General features: G+C 34.2%; 2 protein-coding genes across 3 annotated transcripts; one reads left to right on the top strand and one right to left on the bottom strand.

Moving 5' to 3' along the window:
* Window positions 1-3,730: 3,730 nt before the first annotated feature.
* LOC107785199 (rab GTPase-activating protein 22) lies at window positions 3,731-11,695 on the bottom strand. Of its 2 annotated transcripts, none has more exons than XM_016606438.2 (12): window positions 11,215-11,695; window positions 9,853-9,948; window positions 9,535-9,638; window positions 8,645-8,817; window positions 8,335-8,412; window positions 7,988-8,110; window positions 7,333-7,421; window positions 6,453-6,558; window positions 5,249-5,346; window positions 4,784-5,044; window positions 4,525-4,608; window positions 3,731-4,132 (listed from the first exon to the last, which is right to left on the bottom strand). In XM_016606438.2, the coding sequence occupies exons 1-12, from the start codon at window positions 11,302-11,304 to the stop codon at window positions 4,112-4,114; spliced, it is 1,323 nt and encodes a 440-aa protein (XP_016461924.1). In that variant the 5' UTR covers window positions 11,305-11,695; the 3' UTR covers window positions 3,731-4,111. The 2 variants fall into 2 exon arrangements, with proteins under 2 accessions (XP_016461924.1, XP_016461925.1); XM_016606439.2 differs by having other exon boundaries at window positions 8,660-8,817; window positions 11,215-11,683.
* A 2,855-nt stretch (window positions 11,696-14,550) lies between these two features.
* On the top strand, window positions 14,551-15,775 carry LOC107785203 (early nodulin-like protein 9). The gene is made up of 2 exons (XM_016606443.2): window positions 14,551-14,847; window positions 15,082-15,775. The coding sequence occupies exons 1-2, from the start codon at window positions 14,652-14,654 to the stop codon at window positions 15,531-15,533; spliced, it is 648 nt and encodes a 215-aa protein (XP_016461929.1). The 5' UTR covers window positions 14,551-14,651; the 3' UTR covers window positions 15,534-15,775.
* Window positions 15,776-15,860: the final 85 nt, after the last annotated feature.

Below are 15,860 nucleotides of genomic sequence, written 5' to 3'. Positions count from 1 at the left end.
TGTTTGGATCGGGTATTGTTGCAAACAATTGAGAATATTCTTTGAAGTTTATATCTCAATTTTAAGATTAGACTTGAGTATGGATGAATTTCATATTGAAACTCGAAGAAGGAGAAGAAGAAAAACACATGACATACAATAGTTACGAAATTGTATTAACGTTGTATGTAGATTGTATTTAAATTGTATTCTATTTTAGTTATATATTTTTTTAATTGGATGTTGTATGAAAATTGAAAAATAGTTGTATAATGTATGAATCGTTGTATGAAATTTATATTAAGTTATAAATACGTATCTTTTTACATAAAGTTGTTGATATGTATCAAAATTGTATTAAGAGATGAAGTTTTGATTGAAATTTCACAAAGGAAGAAGAACACACCACATACAAAATATATACAAATCATATACAAAATACATACAAAAGACATATTGTATAAAATTTATATGAAAATTATATTTAAGTTGTATGATGTTGTAGATGTATTTAACTAGGTAAAAATGATATATGAAAGTTGTAGATAAGTTGTAAATAAATTGTATACTATATAATTCGTTGTATGAAATTTATTTTTAGTACGTATGTTGTTGTAGATATATCAAATTTATACGACATTTATTTTTTAATTTGTATGTTGTTGTATGATACATTATTCTTTTTTATTCGATTTGTTAAAGAAAGAAAAGTAAAGAATGAATTTCAAATTGACTCGGGTGCACTGATTCATGACGTACATGTTTCAGCCCTCAAAGTTAGTTGACTATAGACTTCAAATCTGATCGAACTGAAAACTGTTCGTGGAAAGTAAAGTCTGCAACAAAATAAAAGCGACTTCACCTCTTAATGTATGCAGTTTGCTTAATTTCTATTTATTCCCCTACTAATTTTGCTTGATTTACTTATAAATTTCTATGCTTGGGATGATGGATACTGTCTTGAACCTTGGACTCAATGATGAAGTCGTTACTTGTTTGGCTGCCAAAAGTGGAGAGAGATTCGCTTATGCTTTGTACAGACGACTTCTTGAAAATATTTGGAGATGTGGTAAATATTCTCATCAATGTCTTTACCTGTTCTAATTCCTCAAATTCTTGTATCCATTTCTTTCTTTTTACAATTTTTCCTACATTTCTTGAAAGGGAAACAAAATGTTGGTCAAAATCTATTAGTAGATATTATCTCATATGGTTCTCGCGGTCCTCTGTTTGATTGAATCTGGAAAGGAAAATATTTGTTGAAAGAGTGGAGAGAAAATAGGAAAAGGATATAACTAAATTCCCTAATTTAAGACACTAATAATGGATTGTATATAATTTATAAGTAATTCTTGTTTAGGGCGGATAATATATAAAATTAGAACAATTTTGGCAAAAAAGTTTCAAATATTGTATATGAAAGAAAAAATTCCTTGAAAAATAATCACCATTTTGCTGCAATACGGAAAGTTCTAGCATAATATACTTGGAGATTGGAGTATCTGTATATGGATTTTCAGCATATTATGTTGGAACTCTAGCACATTATGGAATTCCATCATAATATACTGGAGATTTGGAGCACCTGTGTATGGATTTCCAGCATATTATATTGGAACTCCAGCACATTATAGAATTCCAGCATGTTATGCTAGAAGTTCACATGTAAAAAATTCGAAATATTTTCGGATTTTGAACATTATTTTTGTTCAAATTTATCTTTTACATGAAAAGTGATTAAATTTCGATTACTTTTAAAATTGTGGCTATTTTTCAATTACCACTTGTAAATCTGGTTATTTTTTAATTTTTTCCCTTATGTGAAGATTGAAATGTCATCCATTTACCGGTGCTGTTATTTTCTCCTTTGGACACTAAACCTTTTCTCTCTCTTCGGAATTAATCACATAATAATTACTCCCTCCGGTCACTTTTACTTGGTATATATACTAAAAATAGATGTTCACTTTTACTTGATATTTTACGCATATCAAGAGAAGACATTAATTTTTTTTCTGTTTTACCCACAGTATTTATTATCATTTCAAATCATTTTCTCAAATCCAATAAAATATGCATCAATTAATATGGGTAACATGGTAAATTATGCACTTCATTTATTATTTCTTAAGGTCCGTGAAAAGTCAAAAGGTGCCAAATAAAAGTGACCTGAGAGTTTATTTAGAGCTCGTTTGGTCAAGCTGCAAGAAACTGCTTATTTTAAAAAGTACATAAAAGGGTCAAATATGCCACTGAACTATTAAAAATAGAGCAATTATGCCTTCCGTTTGCATTTGGGTACAAAATTACTTTTGCCCCTCCCCCACTAACATACTCCACATCAAGGATAATTTTGTACCCAAATACAAATGGAGGGCATAATTGTTCTATTTTCAATAGCTCAGGAACATATCTGACCATTTTTCGTATAAAATACAAATGGAGGGCATAATTGCTCTATTTTCAATAGTTCATGGGCATATTTGACCATTTTCCGTATAAAATAATACTTTTTTGCTGAGTTGAAAAGGTCCAAATATGCCCCTAAACTATTAAAAATAGAGCAATTACGCCCTCCGTTTGTATTTGGGTACAAAAGGAGGGCACAATTTTGTACCCAAATACCCACATAAGAGAAATGTAAAAGTGAAATTTGTGATAGTAACTTATGGATGTATTGATATGTGGTTGCAAATTAAAATAGGAAGACGAAACGAAAAACATTTCACCATTAATTACTTGGTACTCTAATAATAAGATTTTGCATTAAGAATTGATATTACAATGTAAAGGGTCATTTTATTACGGATACATCAATGATGAACAATGGCATTGTATCCTTTGAGCAGATCCGGATTCGAGTCCCTCTAATGGGGTATTGTTTGGTTATCTTACATGCTAGGACTTAGGAGTTCTAAGAATATAAAAATCAATTCACATGAATTTGATCCAGTAAAAAAATAATAAGTAAAAAAAGTGAAGCAGGAGGTTGTGATCAGCTGGCCGGAGGGATTTTCCGGTGAGATTTCTCATCATCATAGAAATTACTATGTAAAAGATATGGCAAGACATTCCTTTCCCGCTTTTTTTTTTTTTTAGAAAGAAGACTTTTTCTCCGACGTGGATTTTCAACTCAGCAAAAAAGTATTATTTTATACGAAAATAGGTTAAATATGCCCCTGAACTATTGAATATAGAGCAATTATGCCCTCCATTTGTATTTGGGTACAAAAATTTCCTTGTGTGGAGTCTCTTAGTGGGGAGAGGCAAAAGTGAACCACTTTATTAACGGCAAGGGCAGTTTTGCACCCAAATACAAACGGAGGGCATAATTGCTCTGTTTTTAATAGTTCATGGGCATATTTAAACTTTTTCCGTATAATAAACGGACAGTGCGAATTAAAAATGGGTTTTCTCTCATGTACAAGAGTAGATTATTTTTTCTCCTACGCAGAAGATTTATCATAGGATCATAGGCCGGACAAGAAAGTTCCGTTAACTTTTTGATAATTTTTCATCAGTCTAGCCATTTCTTTGCATGAGTTCATCTTTGTCTATCATTGTTTATGTAAAAATTATCAGCCAAGAAGAGATCTGACAACACGAATGAAAATACCATCAAGAAAATTAAAAGACTATTTCTGATATCTTCTCTTCTTGTTTCAAAAATCATGAGGAATAAAAGAACGAGGAGGAGATCATTGTTTTCTGGTCTTTCTCATCAATACCACTTCTTTTGCCTCTGAGGTAATTGGCTTTTTATACTTACATGTAATTTCATCATAAACTAGTAAAGTACGAAAGAAAATGTTAATGTTACAACAAATGGAAGTGTCTTAGTATACAAAAAAACTACCAATTTGGAGCTGGACAACAATGAAAATTTACATTGGCCTCAACAAATCAAGCCATAGTATACAAAAGCAGTCAGACTCTTCCTCAACATGGCCAAAAAAATCAGAATATCGAAATTCGCGATAGCATTCTTACGCTGCAGCAATACTGAAGCAACATTAAGCTCATTGGAGAGAACAGGGAGAGTACAGTCACAAGTTCAAAGAGAAGGATAACAAAAGTTATTTTACATGAGCGCCATGGCTTATGAATTGCCTAGCGCTTGCTTTGGCTTTGGTTACCTGTTGGCATTGGCTGCCTGTTTAAAGTAATCATCATTAGCAAATGTAAATTCATAATCGATCTACAAGAAACTATACTGCAAATAATTCTAAGTTGTTTGTTAAGATACCGATACAGCTCTGATGAACAATCTATGCCTCCAACAGTCTTGCCATGTTTATAATCTTATACTCCCCGCACGCCCCCCCCCCCCCATATTTACTCGTCACTTTAGCATTTAGCAGTCTTTAAGAAAATATTACTAGTAATTGAGTAGTTTCCCTTATTTATTCTTTGATATCTCAGTCTTTTTACTTCATTCTAGAGCATCTAAATTAATCAACTATTTCTTGATTGTCTAAAACGACAAATCCTTTGGAACTATGTTTAGCAAAAGTGACAAGTTAATACTGGAGGGAGTAGCAATACCTTTTTAAGATATTTCTTGTGAAGTTTCATTGCACCGGTGCAAGCCTTTTTGGCATCCAGGTTTCCAGTGATGTCATTCAGTATCTGTTATAATTAAAACAGATTATTAAAATAAGATTCGAAAGATTTTCTTCCATCCACAGGTGTGATCACCTGCCTGTCACGCCATGTCTATGGAAGTTCGCCAAAGATGAGGTTAGAAGAAAGACTCTTGAGTTGGAGATCACAATAGAAGTTATTATGTACTTTGCAAACCAACCTTAACAACATCGTCCAGTCCTTTAGCTTCTGTCAGCAACTTCGTGCTCTTGTCTTTCAGGACACTGGCTACTAGGAAAACGGAAATTGGGAGGGGAGCTTCAACACCTTTGCCTCCATTTTTCATATTTTCTCTCTCAAATTTCCCACACTGGCGTGTCGATTTTGGTTTTCCTTTAGATCCTTCAGATTTTTCAGCTGCTAAGTCAGGGTCTTCATACATAAGAAAAAGGTCGGGATCATATTCCAAAGCCCACATCATCTGTTGAAAAAAGGTGATGAAAAGTAATAAAAAAAATTGAGACAATAAGAACATCGCGGTCAGACCATAAATATATACATGCATCAGAAAAGGAACAATAGAGTTAAGTCATAAGTTACTTTTCAGACAACCAGATGGAAAAGCCATCAACTAGCAGGTCCAGATCAGGAAAACTAGTTAAATTATTCAGGAGAAAAATCCTACCTCCCAAAGATATAATGAATCAGCAAAAGAAAATTCTCGACGAAACAAAACAATGAGCATCCGGATAGCAAATAGGTAATCACCTCCACCTAATGTCTCTGTGAACAAGATCAGAACGAAATCCAATATTACTATTTCATAGAAGATATGATTGTAACTCTTTATATCTGCATGCCAATTTAAATAATTGAAGGCTTGTACCAAAGACCAGAGGTGGAGCTAGAATTTCAACTTTATGGCTTCTTGATTTTAGAACGACTTCAAGTGCTAATAATTGAGTTCTAAATTTAATGTGAGTACATATATAATGAATTCTTTTAACACAAATATACTATTTGAGCAAAAGCTATTGGGTTTGGCCGACCCCCGTATTTGGACTTCTACCTCCACCCCTGCCAGAGACCAATTCTCTATCGTTGAGGGAATATTAGGCTAATCACATACTTTCATAAGAAGATCATACTGAAACTCTAAGTGTAATAAAACACCTCCGGGTAGCACATAATCAAATTGTCAAGCGGATGTGAGAAACTTTCTAGTTTATCATTAGAACATGGGGGTACTACACAGCAGCAGGAAGAGAAGTTAAGCAGTGATTGAGTAGCTTTTGGCATGCTTTGCAGGTTTAGAGATGTATATATAGAAAAGCTATTTTGTCCATTATTTAGTCTCAATGGCCAAGACAATGCAAGTAATCATGATTGCAAGCTACAGCTGTAGATAAACTGGAAGATTCTAGTATAATTTATGTGCATGCAAAAAGTGTACAGGAAATTATAAAGAACTACGAAGAATCCCAGTGTAGCATTAAACAGCATAATCTTCTCAGCTTCTATTTTGGAAAATCAGAGCAATGTAACCAGAATTTGACCGACAGATAATAGCCTGCAGTTATAGCTGACTTCTGCAAGATGTACCCTCCAGCAAAAACAGAACATAGGGAAGATGCTTTTAGTTTCCAACATCATAACAACTCTGTCAGTTCAGTTTTCAATTGAAAATTTAGAACTGATATTGTTGGTTATGAAATTCTTAGGATAGCCGTACTGTATAAAGCATCAGTGAGCCGCTTGTCTTAGATTATTAGATGAAGTTCCGAAATAAGACGTCGTTCATATTGAGACAAAGACCAGATGAAAAAATAAGAACATAAATTGCGTTTTACTGGACTAGGTACTTATAATTTAAAGGGAAAAGATCATACCTAAGTGACGATGAAGTTTTGGATCAATAACTTGCGTTACTGAAGCTAGATTACTCAGCTGCACCTCTACTCCAACAGACCTCTCGGTGCATCTGAAATTTCCTCTCTTTAAAATTTCACAGAACACTTGATATTAGTCACAACAACTGCAAAAAGCATAATCCATATAGTAACACCAATGATAGAAGGTGAAACTCAAAATATAGCTGTTAAAGTATGGTAAGGGCACAAAAAATATACAGATGAGGTTTAATCCTTTAAATGAAATATATGGAATCCCAAATTAATCGAATATTTCTTCTTTTAGTATTTGGAAAATATTTTCTTGGCAATTGTAAATTTTTCAATACTATTTCTTTTATGCGACCTGAGTGGTTAACAGCTATCATATCCGCCTCACAAGATACTCTTGCCTTATGAGCATTTCCCTGCTCCATTATTGATATTAATAATATTCCAGTATAACAGGGAATTTTGATAAGGAACAGGAAATTCTCTTCTACTTGATTCATGAGTATTTCCCTCCATATCATGAGTAAGTTCCCAATCTCATAATATACTCTCCTTCAACTAGAAAGGGTGAAGGAATTGTCCTAATCGTATAGTATAATACAGTGCCGACAATATCTATTGCTGATCTAATTATGAGAAGCTAAGGAATTGCAAAAGTCAGGTTTTTTACATACAGATGTGTGCTAATATTCAGGTACAAAGACAAAAGAGTTGTGATGCAAATAAAAAATGTGAGCACATATTAACATTTAGGAAATGAAGACCATAACAGTGGTCAAATTTGAGAGAATACAGCAATTAAAAAATATAATTTACGCCATTAGAATGATGAAACAGGTTGTGTGAATAAAGAAATTTTTGTATATACCAGTCTCTTCATAAGGCGTTGAAAGCACCAAAATGCATCGGCTTCATCATCTAGAAGAATAATCATGGGGGAGCAAAGATCGCTCATTCCTGCTCAGCATTGTCAAGAGCTTAATATTCAATAGAGAAAAAGGATAAACAACAGCGAAAACAAATACTATAAAATAAGGAGACTCTAATGCATTGAAAAAGAGAACTTCCTTTTCTTTTCTTTTTTTCTTTTGATTAGAAGGAAAATTGTTGAATCTATGTGCCGATAACTTGATACAGATAAAGCTGATGATATCACATACAAAGATACAATTTGCTATGGGAAAATATATCAAAACTGATATACAAAAGATGGATCCTTTCACCTTTTTAAGATAATTTATCGACAAATATGCATGCATTTTGACCTAGAGAAACATTCTAACTACGTCTATACAATTTTTTTCTTCAAGCCTGAAACCAATTGATCATCACCATAAGCATATTCCACAAGAAATAGTCAAAAAAGGTGAAAGCAGGGTGTAGAAAAGCCTTCAAACACATATTCAAGTTTGAACTGTTACAGATAAATGCCAAAAAGCCCCTGCGGCCCAGCAATTATCGGGTCAAAGAGAAGCGAAAAATACTAGAAAATTTCATATCACAAAAATAATATGACAACCCACCTTGACAATAATTAACATCTTTGTCAAACCAAGCATAAACAGACAGAATATCCCAAAGCTTGGCTAGATTCTCCTGTTTCTCATAAAAGACAAGTGTCCTGTCAGTCCGAACAACATCGAGCCCTAGCATAAACACATAAACAAAGAACTTATCAACATCAAGAGACAAAGCATCAACAAGTGATTCAGAAGAGTATGATATTAGCATGTGGTTCATCCTCAATCAAATTATTACTTCATTTGCCAACAGAAAAATGTCTATAGACAAACACTTCTTATAGATTGGATACAATGAAAAAACAAGTTAAATCTTGAACAAGTACATAAAATCTATAGAGATAACCAACCTATCTGGTGTAATGACAGTTTCCACTGGATTATTCTTTTGCCGTGCTCCTTTACCATTTCATATCCAGCTGAAACACCTGCACTACCATGCAGTCAAAAGATTATTAACCGTATAAACTACCAACAAGCATACCTCCATATACAATATGTGTGTGTGTGTGTGTGTGTGTGTGTGTGTGTGTGAGAGAGAGAGAGAGAGAGAGAGAGAGAGAGAGAGAGAGAGAGAGAGAGTGTGTGAGAGAGAGAGAGAGGGGGGGAGCTGGAGGGAGGAAAGCACACAAGTTGAAAACTCAACATCTTCAGGATTACCATTTTGTTGACCACCTGAACTTAATTCTTTTGCCGCTTGTGCCTCTTGGAGAGTAATAGGATCTCGAATAGGGTCACCATCTTCAGTAATTACAGGTGCAGTAATGAACCTACCACTTCCAATCATGGGAAACATCATGCGGCATTCTTCTTTCAGTACAGCATACTGGGCCCTGAATGTACACAACGTAAATCCATGTCAAGAATATTGTATGGAAATTGGATATGGATCACTGTTAATTTATACTCCGGAATGGCAAATTATCCCCCTTTTACATGTGAAGATGAGCACAATCATATTGATGAATTATGATCAACTATGCCCCATTCCTATACTATAGGGATCAGCTATATAAATCCTTATAAATTCCACTTCATGACTGGAGCCAACTATATCATGGTTACAAAAATTGTAGAAGGTTAATTACAGGTGTGAACGCTTCAAAATCCAAAGGCTTCAGAATCCCACGCAAGATAGAACAAAAAGTTTTAGAAATGCAATATCAAAACATTTCTCTTGTCATTAGCAGTGAAATATACGATGGATTCTGTGAAGAACAATCTCTTGACTATTAACAATTTAAAAAGAAAAAAAAACAATCTTCTGACTATTAAGAACTTGTTAAATTCGGTAACATCTATGTGCAATGTGTTAACCAATTTGATAGCTGACAGGTTTGTTAATAATGTCATCATACAATTCTGTATGGAGCAACTTTTAGCGCATAGATCTTAAAGGTTGCTAAATACGAATTTCAGGTCACCTCCAAGAATAATTTTCCATGTTACTCCACTAAAGTTAACGGACTAATTTACAATGATAAAGCATTTTAAAATTCGGAAAAATTCAAGTGCTCTTCCAAACTTAGGCAATAAAGAAAGTAAAATACCTCCGCCGTTGTAGTATGTTCTCTCGTTCCTCAAATGTGCTCTTTGGATCATAGCAACCCAGTAAAAATTCCCAAACTTCACCTCTAATTGATGGATGAATGCCCTACAATGTTATAGATATTTGATGGTTAGTAGTCTACTAAGCTAATTATCTTGCCAATTATATATGTGTAAAACATATTCATTCGATCAGTACCACAAAGACCAAAAAGAGAAAAAGGAAAATCAGCCAGCATAATGAAACCGTAGAACAGAAGCTTTAAGGATCACATATCACGTAAACCTACAGAAACTTGAAATCAATAAGTCAAACTTACCCCACGATAAATTCGACTTAGCGTTTTGCCAATATCAAGATAACCTTCTGACGCAAATGCAGCATGCCATTTCCTTGCACTTAAGGTTTTCCCAGCCTGAATAAGTAGATCAATAGATAATATATATGCAGCAACACGAATACTGTAAGTAAGGAATTCAACTTATTCAAGAGAAATGTGAGAAATATTTATTAACAATCTTATTTGTGATGTATCTAGCCATATCGATCTAGGTAAGTGGTGGCAACGGAAAGGCTTTTAAGCCTGAGGGGCGATGAGCGAGGTAGGATAAAATGGTATTTGAAACAGATAATGTATCAGACTCTTATCTGTGACGATAAACAGACAAATTAGTATTTACCCTACACTCAGAAAACCAGGCCATTGCAACATAAAAGGTATAACTTTTTAGTTTCTCTAAGCCTTCCTAAAACTTTCTTATCATCAACTTCCTAATTTATCCAGGATTTCTGAAGGGGTCATACCATTGCCCCTGAAGTTTATGCCACTTTATGGGTAAAAACTTCACTTTGCCCCATCACACGCAAGTTATGAGCACTCTCACAAATCACTATTTGCAGCTTAATACCCACAGTTCCAATTCAAGATACAGTCCAAAACTAGTTCACAACATCTGCGCCACAAGTGTAACAGAACAAAAAAGGGAACTAATGAACTATGCTAATCAGCATCCAATGTTACTCATTGAATGTTGCACTCCGGCCTTATAAGTTCATAACCAGGAAGTGTCATCCAATTGCAATTTACTGATTTCCAGGTTAAAGAATGAGAAAAGAAAAAGATTATTTGCCCATATTTTTAGCTTGTAGGTAGCAACTTCTGCAATATGTTGGCACAAAATCCCCTCTTCCCCAACTCAAAACCAGGTAACTTTGCACCAAGTTCCACTTGCAACTACTAAATCTGAATGCAAGCTGAAAGATGCTTCAAACAACTGGCCTTACGCCGCTATCCAATTCTGAGAGCAAAACCTAACGAAAACATCAATGCATTACTTTGAAGTCTCGAATACATCTGTAGACATTTAGTTATGCTGATTGCAGTTAATGATCCCCATTTAGAACCCAAGTATAGCCTGACAAAAAAGCATCTTTAATCTCAACTAACACATGATCTTTCCAATCATCTCTATACATCTCACAACATTAAACAATAGACCATTCCATTAACCATTGCAGAAGGCTTAAACACACATAAAACCAAAATACAATCACAAGAGCTTGATACAACAGATGAGAAGGGGTCAGTTAATGAATTAGTTTTCCAAGAAAAGCTTCTAATATAAGACCATAAATCTATTAAAATCACAAAATTAAAGAATAAAATTGGAGAAATACTAACCTTGATTCTGAATCTAGTTTTGGGAACATCTGTACATTCAGGGCGAACCTGATAGAAAGAATCAGCAGGAGCACCAGGGTCCCTCCACATTCTTGATAATATCCAAACTTGCTATCTTGAAAAAAAAAAATTAACAAAAACCCACCAGGCACCAGCTCCAGCTCACGAACCCAGATCAGAGTTTCTACAAGAAGAACAAAATGGGACTCATATCATACACTTGCTTTACAGGTATATTCTTTCTTTTTTTTCTAATCTGCATATGATTGGCTAATTCATTTTTTCTTTTTACAGTTGAATATTGTTGAAGTGAGGAGTTGAGGGTGGTTGATGGATGAGTAATGGCGGTGGCATTTCAGAGTTAGCGAGAAAGACGTGGGGTCCACCATCTTGGTCGCGGGGTACTAAAAAGTGGAAGATCAGAGGTTATTGTTTGGGACTAATTTTATGACGCGCAGATGGCGGCGCGTGTTTTTGGGGTGTGGTTTTCTTGTATCTTGTAGAATAAAATAGAAGGTTGGGGCCGGTGGAGTTAATTTGGTCAATTTGACTCGGTCAGAAATGGTCTACCATGTTTTTGGTCTGAAATCATTAGGGTTTTGGGTCAACTATTAAATTAACATATTAGTACTAATTTACTTAACAATGAGTTTAATAAATGAATTTTAAATAGCAATCAGAGCTTAGCTTAGCCGAATTTTATTGAGCATTAATCAAATTTAAGCTGTACTAAACTTTTATCGAATTAAAACAAAATAAGTTCAACTAAAATACAAATCAATTGAGTCAAACCTTGAGTCGATTTATGCAAGCATAGGAGTAGTGTTTGAATTAGGCAAGTAACCTTGTATTGTCAATTTGAACGGCCAAAGGTTGAAAATGATATATGTTATTAACATATTACAAATTTACTTAATAACTGAGCCTAATAGATGTAATTTTAAAATTTAAAGTAAACATTATATGACTCAAGTGAGCAAATTCAATTAGCTCGGTCAAATCCGAACTTAGTCGCAGCAAGTCGAGACATACTTTCTATCGAAATCAAGCCAGTACAAGTCGAGTCAAAATCTAAGTTAATTTTATGCTCATTTCAGTGGGCAATGTCGAAATCGAGGAGATGGTCATCGATTTGGTCAATTTGTCTAGGCAAGAGTTGGAAATGGTCTATGATATTTCTAATATTGATATCATTAGGCTTAGGGTCAATCTTACATACTTGTCTAAGCATGTTGGGAGACTCATGTTTCTTTGGTTTTCTTCTCTTTTGGCTTTTACTCCTTTTTATTATTTTCTTATCTGACTTAAATTTTTGTGGTCATTTAACAGCGTCTGTTATCACCTAGCATGACCGAAATGGAGAGAATAGTCCTTTTCTTTTCCGTCATTGAGAAATTAGTTCATTTATTTGATATAAGATTAGAATTAGAAAAATGTTATTGGAAACATAAAATCTTCCGTTGGTTGTAAGATTATTGAAGAAAAAATAATCATATTTTTGGAGTTAAAATAAAAAGAAATATTAAAACGAGGATAGCTTAAAGATAAATAAAGGTGAGCTCATACTTATCTTTCCTCGTACACATTCTCAAGGCTATCACCAATAAACATATATTCATTTTGAGTATTGTTCTTCGAGTAACTCCATTTATCTCAATACATTAATTTGGTTCTTATTGTCAAAAATCTTATTGACAAATATAAAATTTTGAATAGTTTATTTTAAAGTGCGAAAATAAAATAAAAACTTGGAAAGAAGTTTACTGCATTCCTAATGTCATGACTTATAACCATACAAGGACATTGAATTTTTATTAATTAATTGAAAAACTCAAACAAAAACTCTAAATATCGATCGTAATTTTTCGACACAAATGATAGTTTTGTGAAGGTCGTAGTAGATACTATTGGATAGTCGTGTTCCGTTTGGAGCTCTATATTACAGTTCTAGCTGGCAGTGCTTTAAAAGGCATTTTCTGGGCAAGCCCTGCGACGAGGCGCACCAAAAATGCCCTGAGGCGGTGGTGGGGGGCGAAAGTCTCAAGAGGCCTACGCCCAGCAATTCGGGGCGTACGCCCGGGCGTTGAAGCGCATTTTTTGTAGTGAGGCATAAGCCCAAGAGACTTTTTCAAATTAAAACGAAATTTGCTGAACAAATCTTTAATATAATACCCAAATTCTCAATTACTCGAATTTTTTAAAAAGGAACTGAAATATTAAATTTAAAAGTCAAAATATTTTTTTATTACTAGAAGCTCTAATTTATGGTCTTTCACAATTCTTTATCTTGTCCGCTAATCTGCTACTGTCTCCCAAAAGCAATGAACAATTTTTTTTTTTTTTTTTTTTTTTGCAAATACAAAAAAAAACTTATTCTCCTCTATAGCAGCAAGTTCAAAGGTTCAAATTGAAGATTAATCATCTTTTTTGTTCCTCCACGTATAAAACTTTATTTGTTTCAACAAAAGTTGTGCTTGTAAGTTGCATATAATTGATTGTTTTGACTAGTTTTTTTTATGAGGATGGAGTACATCTATACATATTTTTCACTTATTTATAATTTTCTTCAATTTATGCAATATTACCTATTTAAAATATTTACTGTAATTATATTATTTTATAAAATATTAAAAATTAAATACTCATGGGGCTTACACCCCGTGCTTTGGGTCTTGAGGCATATGTAAAACACCTCGCCTTTTAAAACACTGCTAGCTAGTTAACCATTCACCATACTTTGTATTACTTCATTTCAAGAGATAATTGCATCATTAATTCATTGTTGTAGGCCTTCAGGATGAGTTTAATGCCCTGCTTGCACTGTGACTCTGTGAGTGATTCAAATTCAAATGTTGAGAAAGAAAAAAGAGTTAATCTAATTGCAAACCAGCTATACTATTATTCCATACCGAATAGGATGAACTAAACTTTGACTATAATCGCCATATGTAGTAACTTCTGTTTGAGAGCTCCTCACTCTATGGCAAAAAAAATTGTCACTCAACATTATTAATATTACTACCTAGACTCCTCGTTACCTAGAAGGCGAAATTAGTACTATTTTACACAAACGAATAATCTTACAGTCTGGAAATTCTAGATTCCACAACCCAAACCACAAGACATGAAAATTCTTGATAATGATCAAGGAAAGTATAAATCCAAAATAAGTAACTAAAAAGTGGTAAAAAACAAGTTCCTCTCTTGGCTTTATGCTTTGCAATAGCCGTTAAGAAATCTAAAGGTGAAGAATAACAAAAAGAAGCTAAAGCTTCACTGCCACAGCTTGTAAAGTTCATGGCAATTTGCACCTACAAATATCCTTCATTATCATTCTCCATTCTCATCACCCAAATAGTATTTCCATACATCCAAACAAGTTCTAAGACCTTGATTGCAATTCAAGGATTTAATATCTTGTTTTCCTCATTTTCCCAATGGCTCAAACAAGTTCAAGATCAAGTAGAAACGTCTTTAATGTTTTGGGCTTGCTCAGTCTTTTCATAATGTTCCAAAATGCCAACTCTTTCGAGTTCAAAGTTGGAGGTTCTGGAGATTGGAGTGTCCCTTCATATCCCAATAGTTACAACCAGTGGGCCGAGAGGAGTCGATTCCAAATTGGTGACAGTTTATGTAAGTTTTTTTTTTTTTTTGGTTCAATTCAATGTTACCTGTTAATTATCACTCATAGGTGGATAAATTCAACTTAACTCAATGCTTTCGACTCAAATTGTGCATACATATACAAAAAAGACTCAAAATCTATAATAAAACCACATTCATTGACAAACCACTAACTCTAGGTCAAGGATTCAGCTGTCATACACAAGTTTGTTTCTGATATCATTTCTCACTTTGCCTTGGCAGCTTTTAACTACCCTGCTGATAAAGACTCAGTGCTTCTTGTAAACAAGGCAGACTATGATAATTGCAACACAGCTTCTCCAATTGAGAAGTATAGCGATGGACACAGTGTGGTCAAATTTAACCAATCTGGACCATTCTACTTCATTAGTGGGGTTCATGACAACTGTGTCAAGAATGAAAAGTTACATGCTGTGGTTATGGCAGATAGAAGCAACCGCAACCAAACAGCAGCATCTCCTCCACCTTCTCCATCAGCAGATGAAGTTCCCCCATCTCCGGCCCCGTCCGGCGAAGAGGCCCCGTCACCACCTACAGGCTCAGTAGAGATCAACCCAACTGCAGCACCTTCTCAAGAATCATCTCCTCCAAAGAATGGCGCTTCTTCGATCGCCGTGAGCTTTGTTGGCTCCACTACAGCTTTTATTGGCTCCTTGTTCCTCCTAGGATTCTGATGAACTTGTTCGGTTTTTTATTTATTTATATTTGATTGTTGTTCTTTTCTTTTTCATTTTTGGGTTTTATATTTCATGGTTTTCCCACTTTGCTCTCAGTGAATGTAGCTGGGAGTAAAAGGGTAGATTGGTTTGTATTGGTTCGATGTTGAGAATAAATAATCTGAATGTTGTGTAAAGTTTGCGTTGGTCATTCATAAATATTTGTGTACAAAGCGAAATAAACAGCTTTCATTTGTGTGGACATAGAAGAGAGTCCTCCTTATTAAAACAACTTTACATGCCTTCCACCTTGATTTAAAGATCCATATATTGACTAGTTTTCTT

The sequence above is a fragment of the Nicotiana tabacum genome, chromosome 2, assembly GCF_000715075.1.
Source record: "Nicotiana tabacum cultivar K326 chromosome 2, ASM71507v2, whole genome shotgun sequence".
NCBI lineage: Eukaryota > Viridiplantae > Streptophyta > Magnoliopsida > Solanales > Solanaceae > Nicotiana > Nicotiana tabacum.
This window is presented reverse-complemented; position numbering and strand designations above follow the sequence as displayed.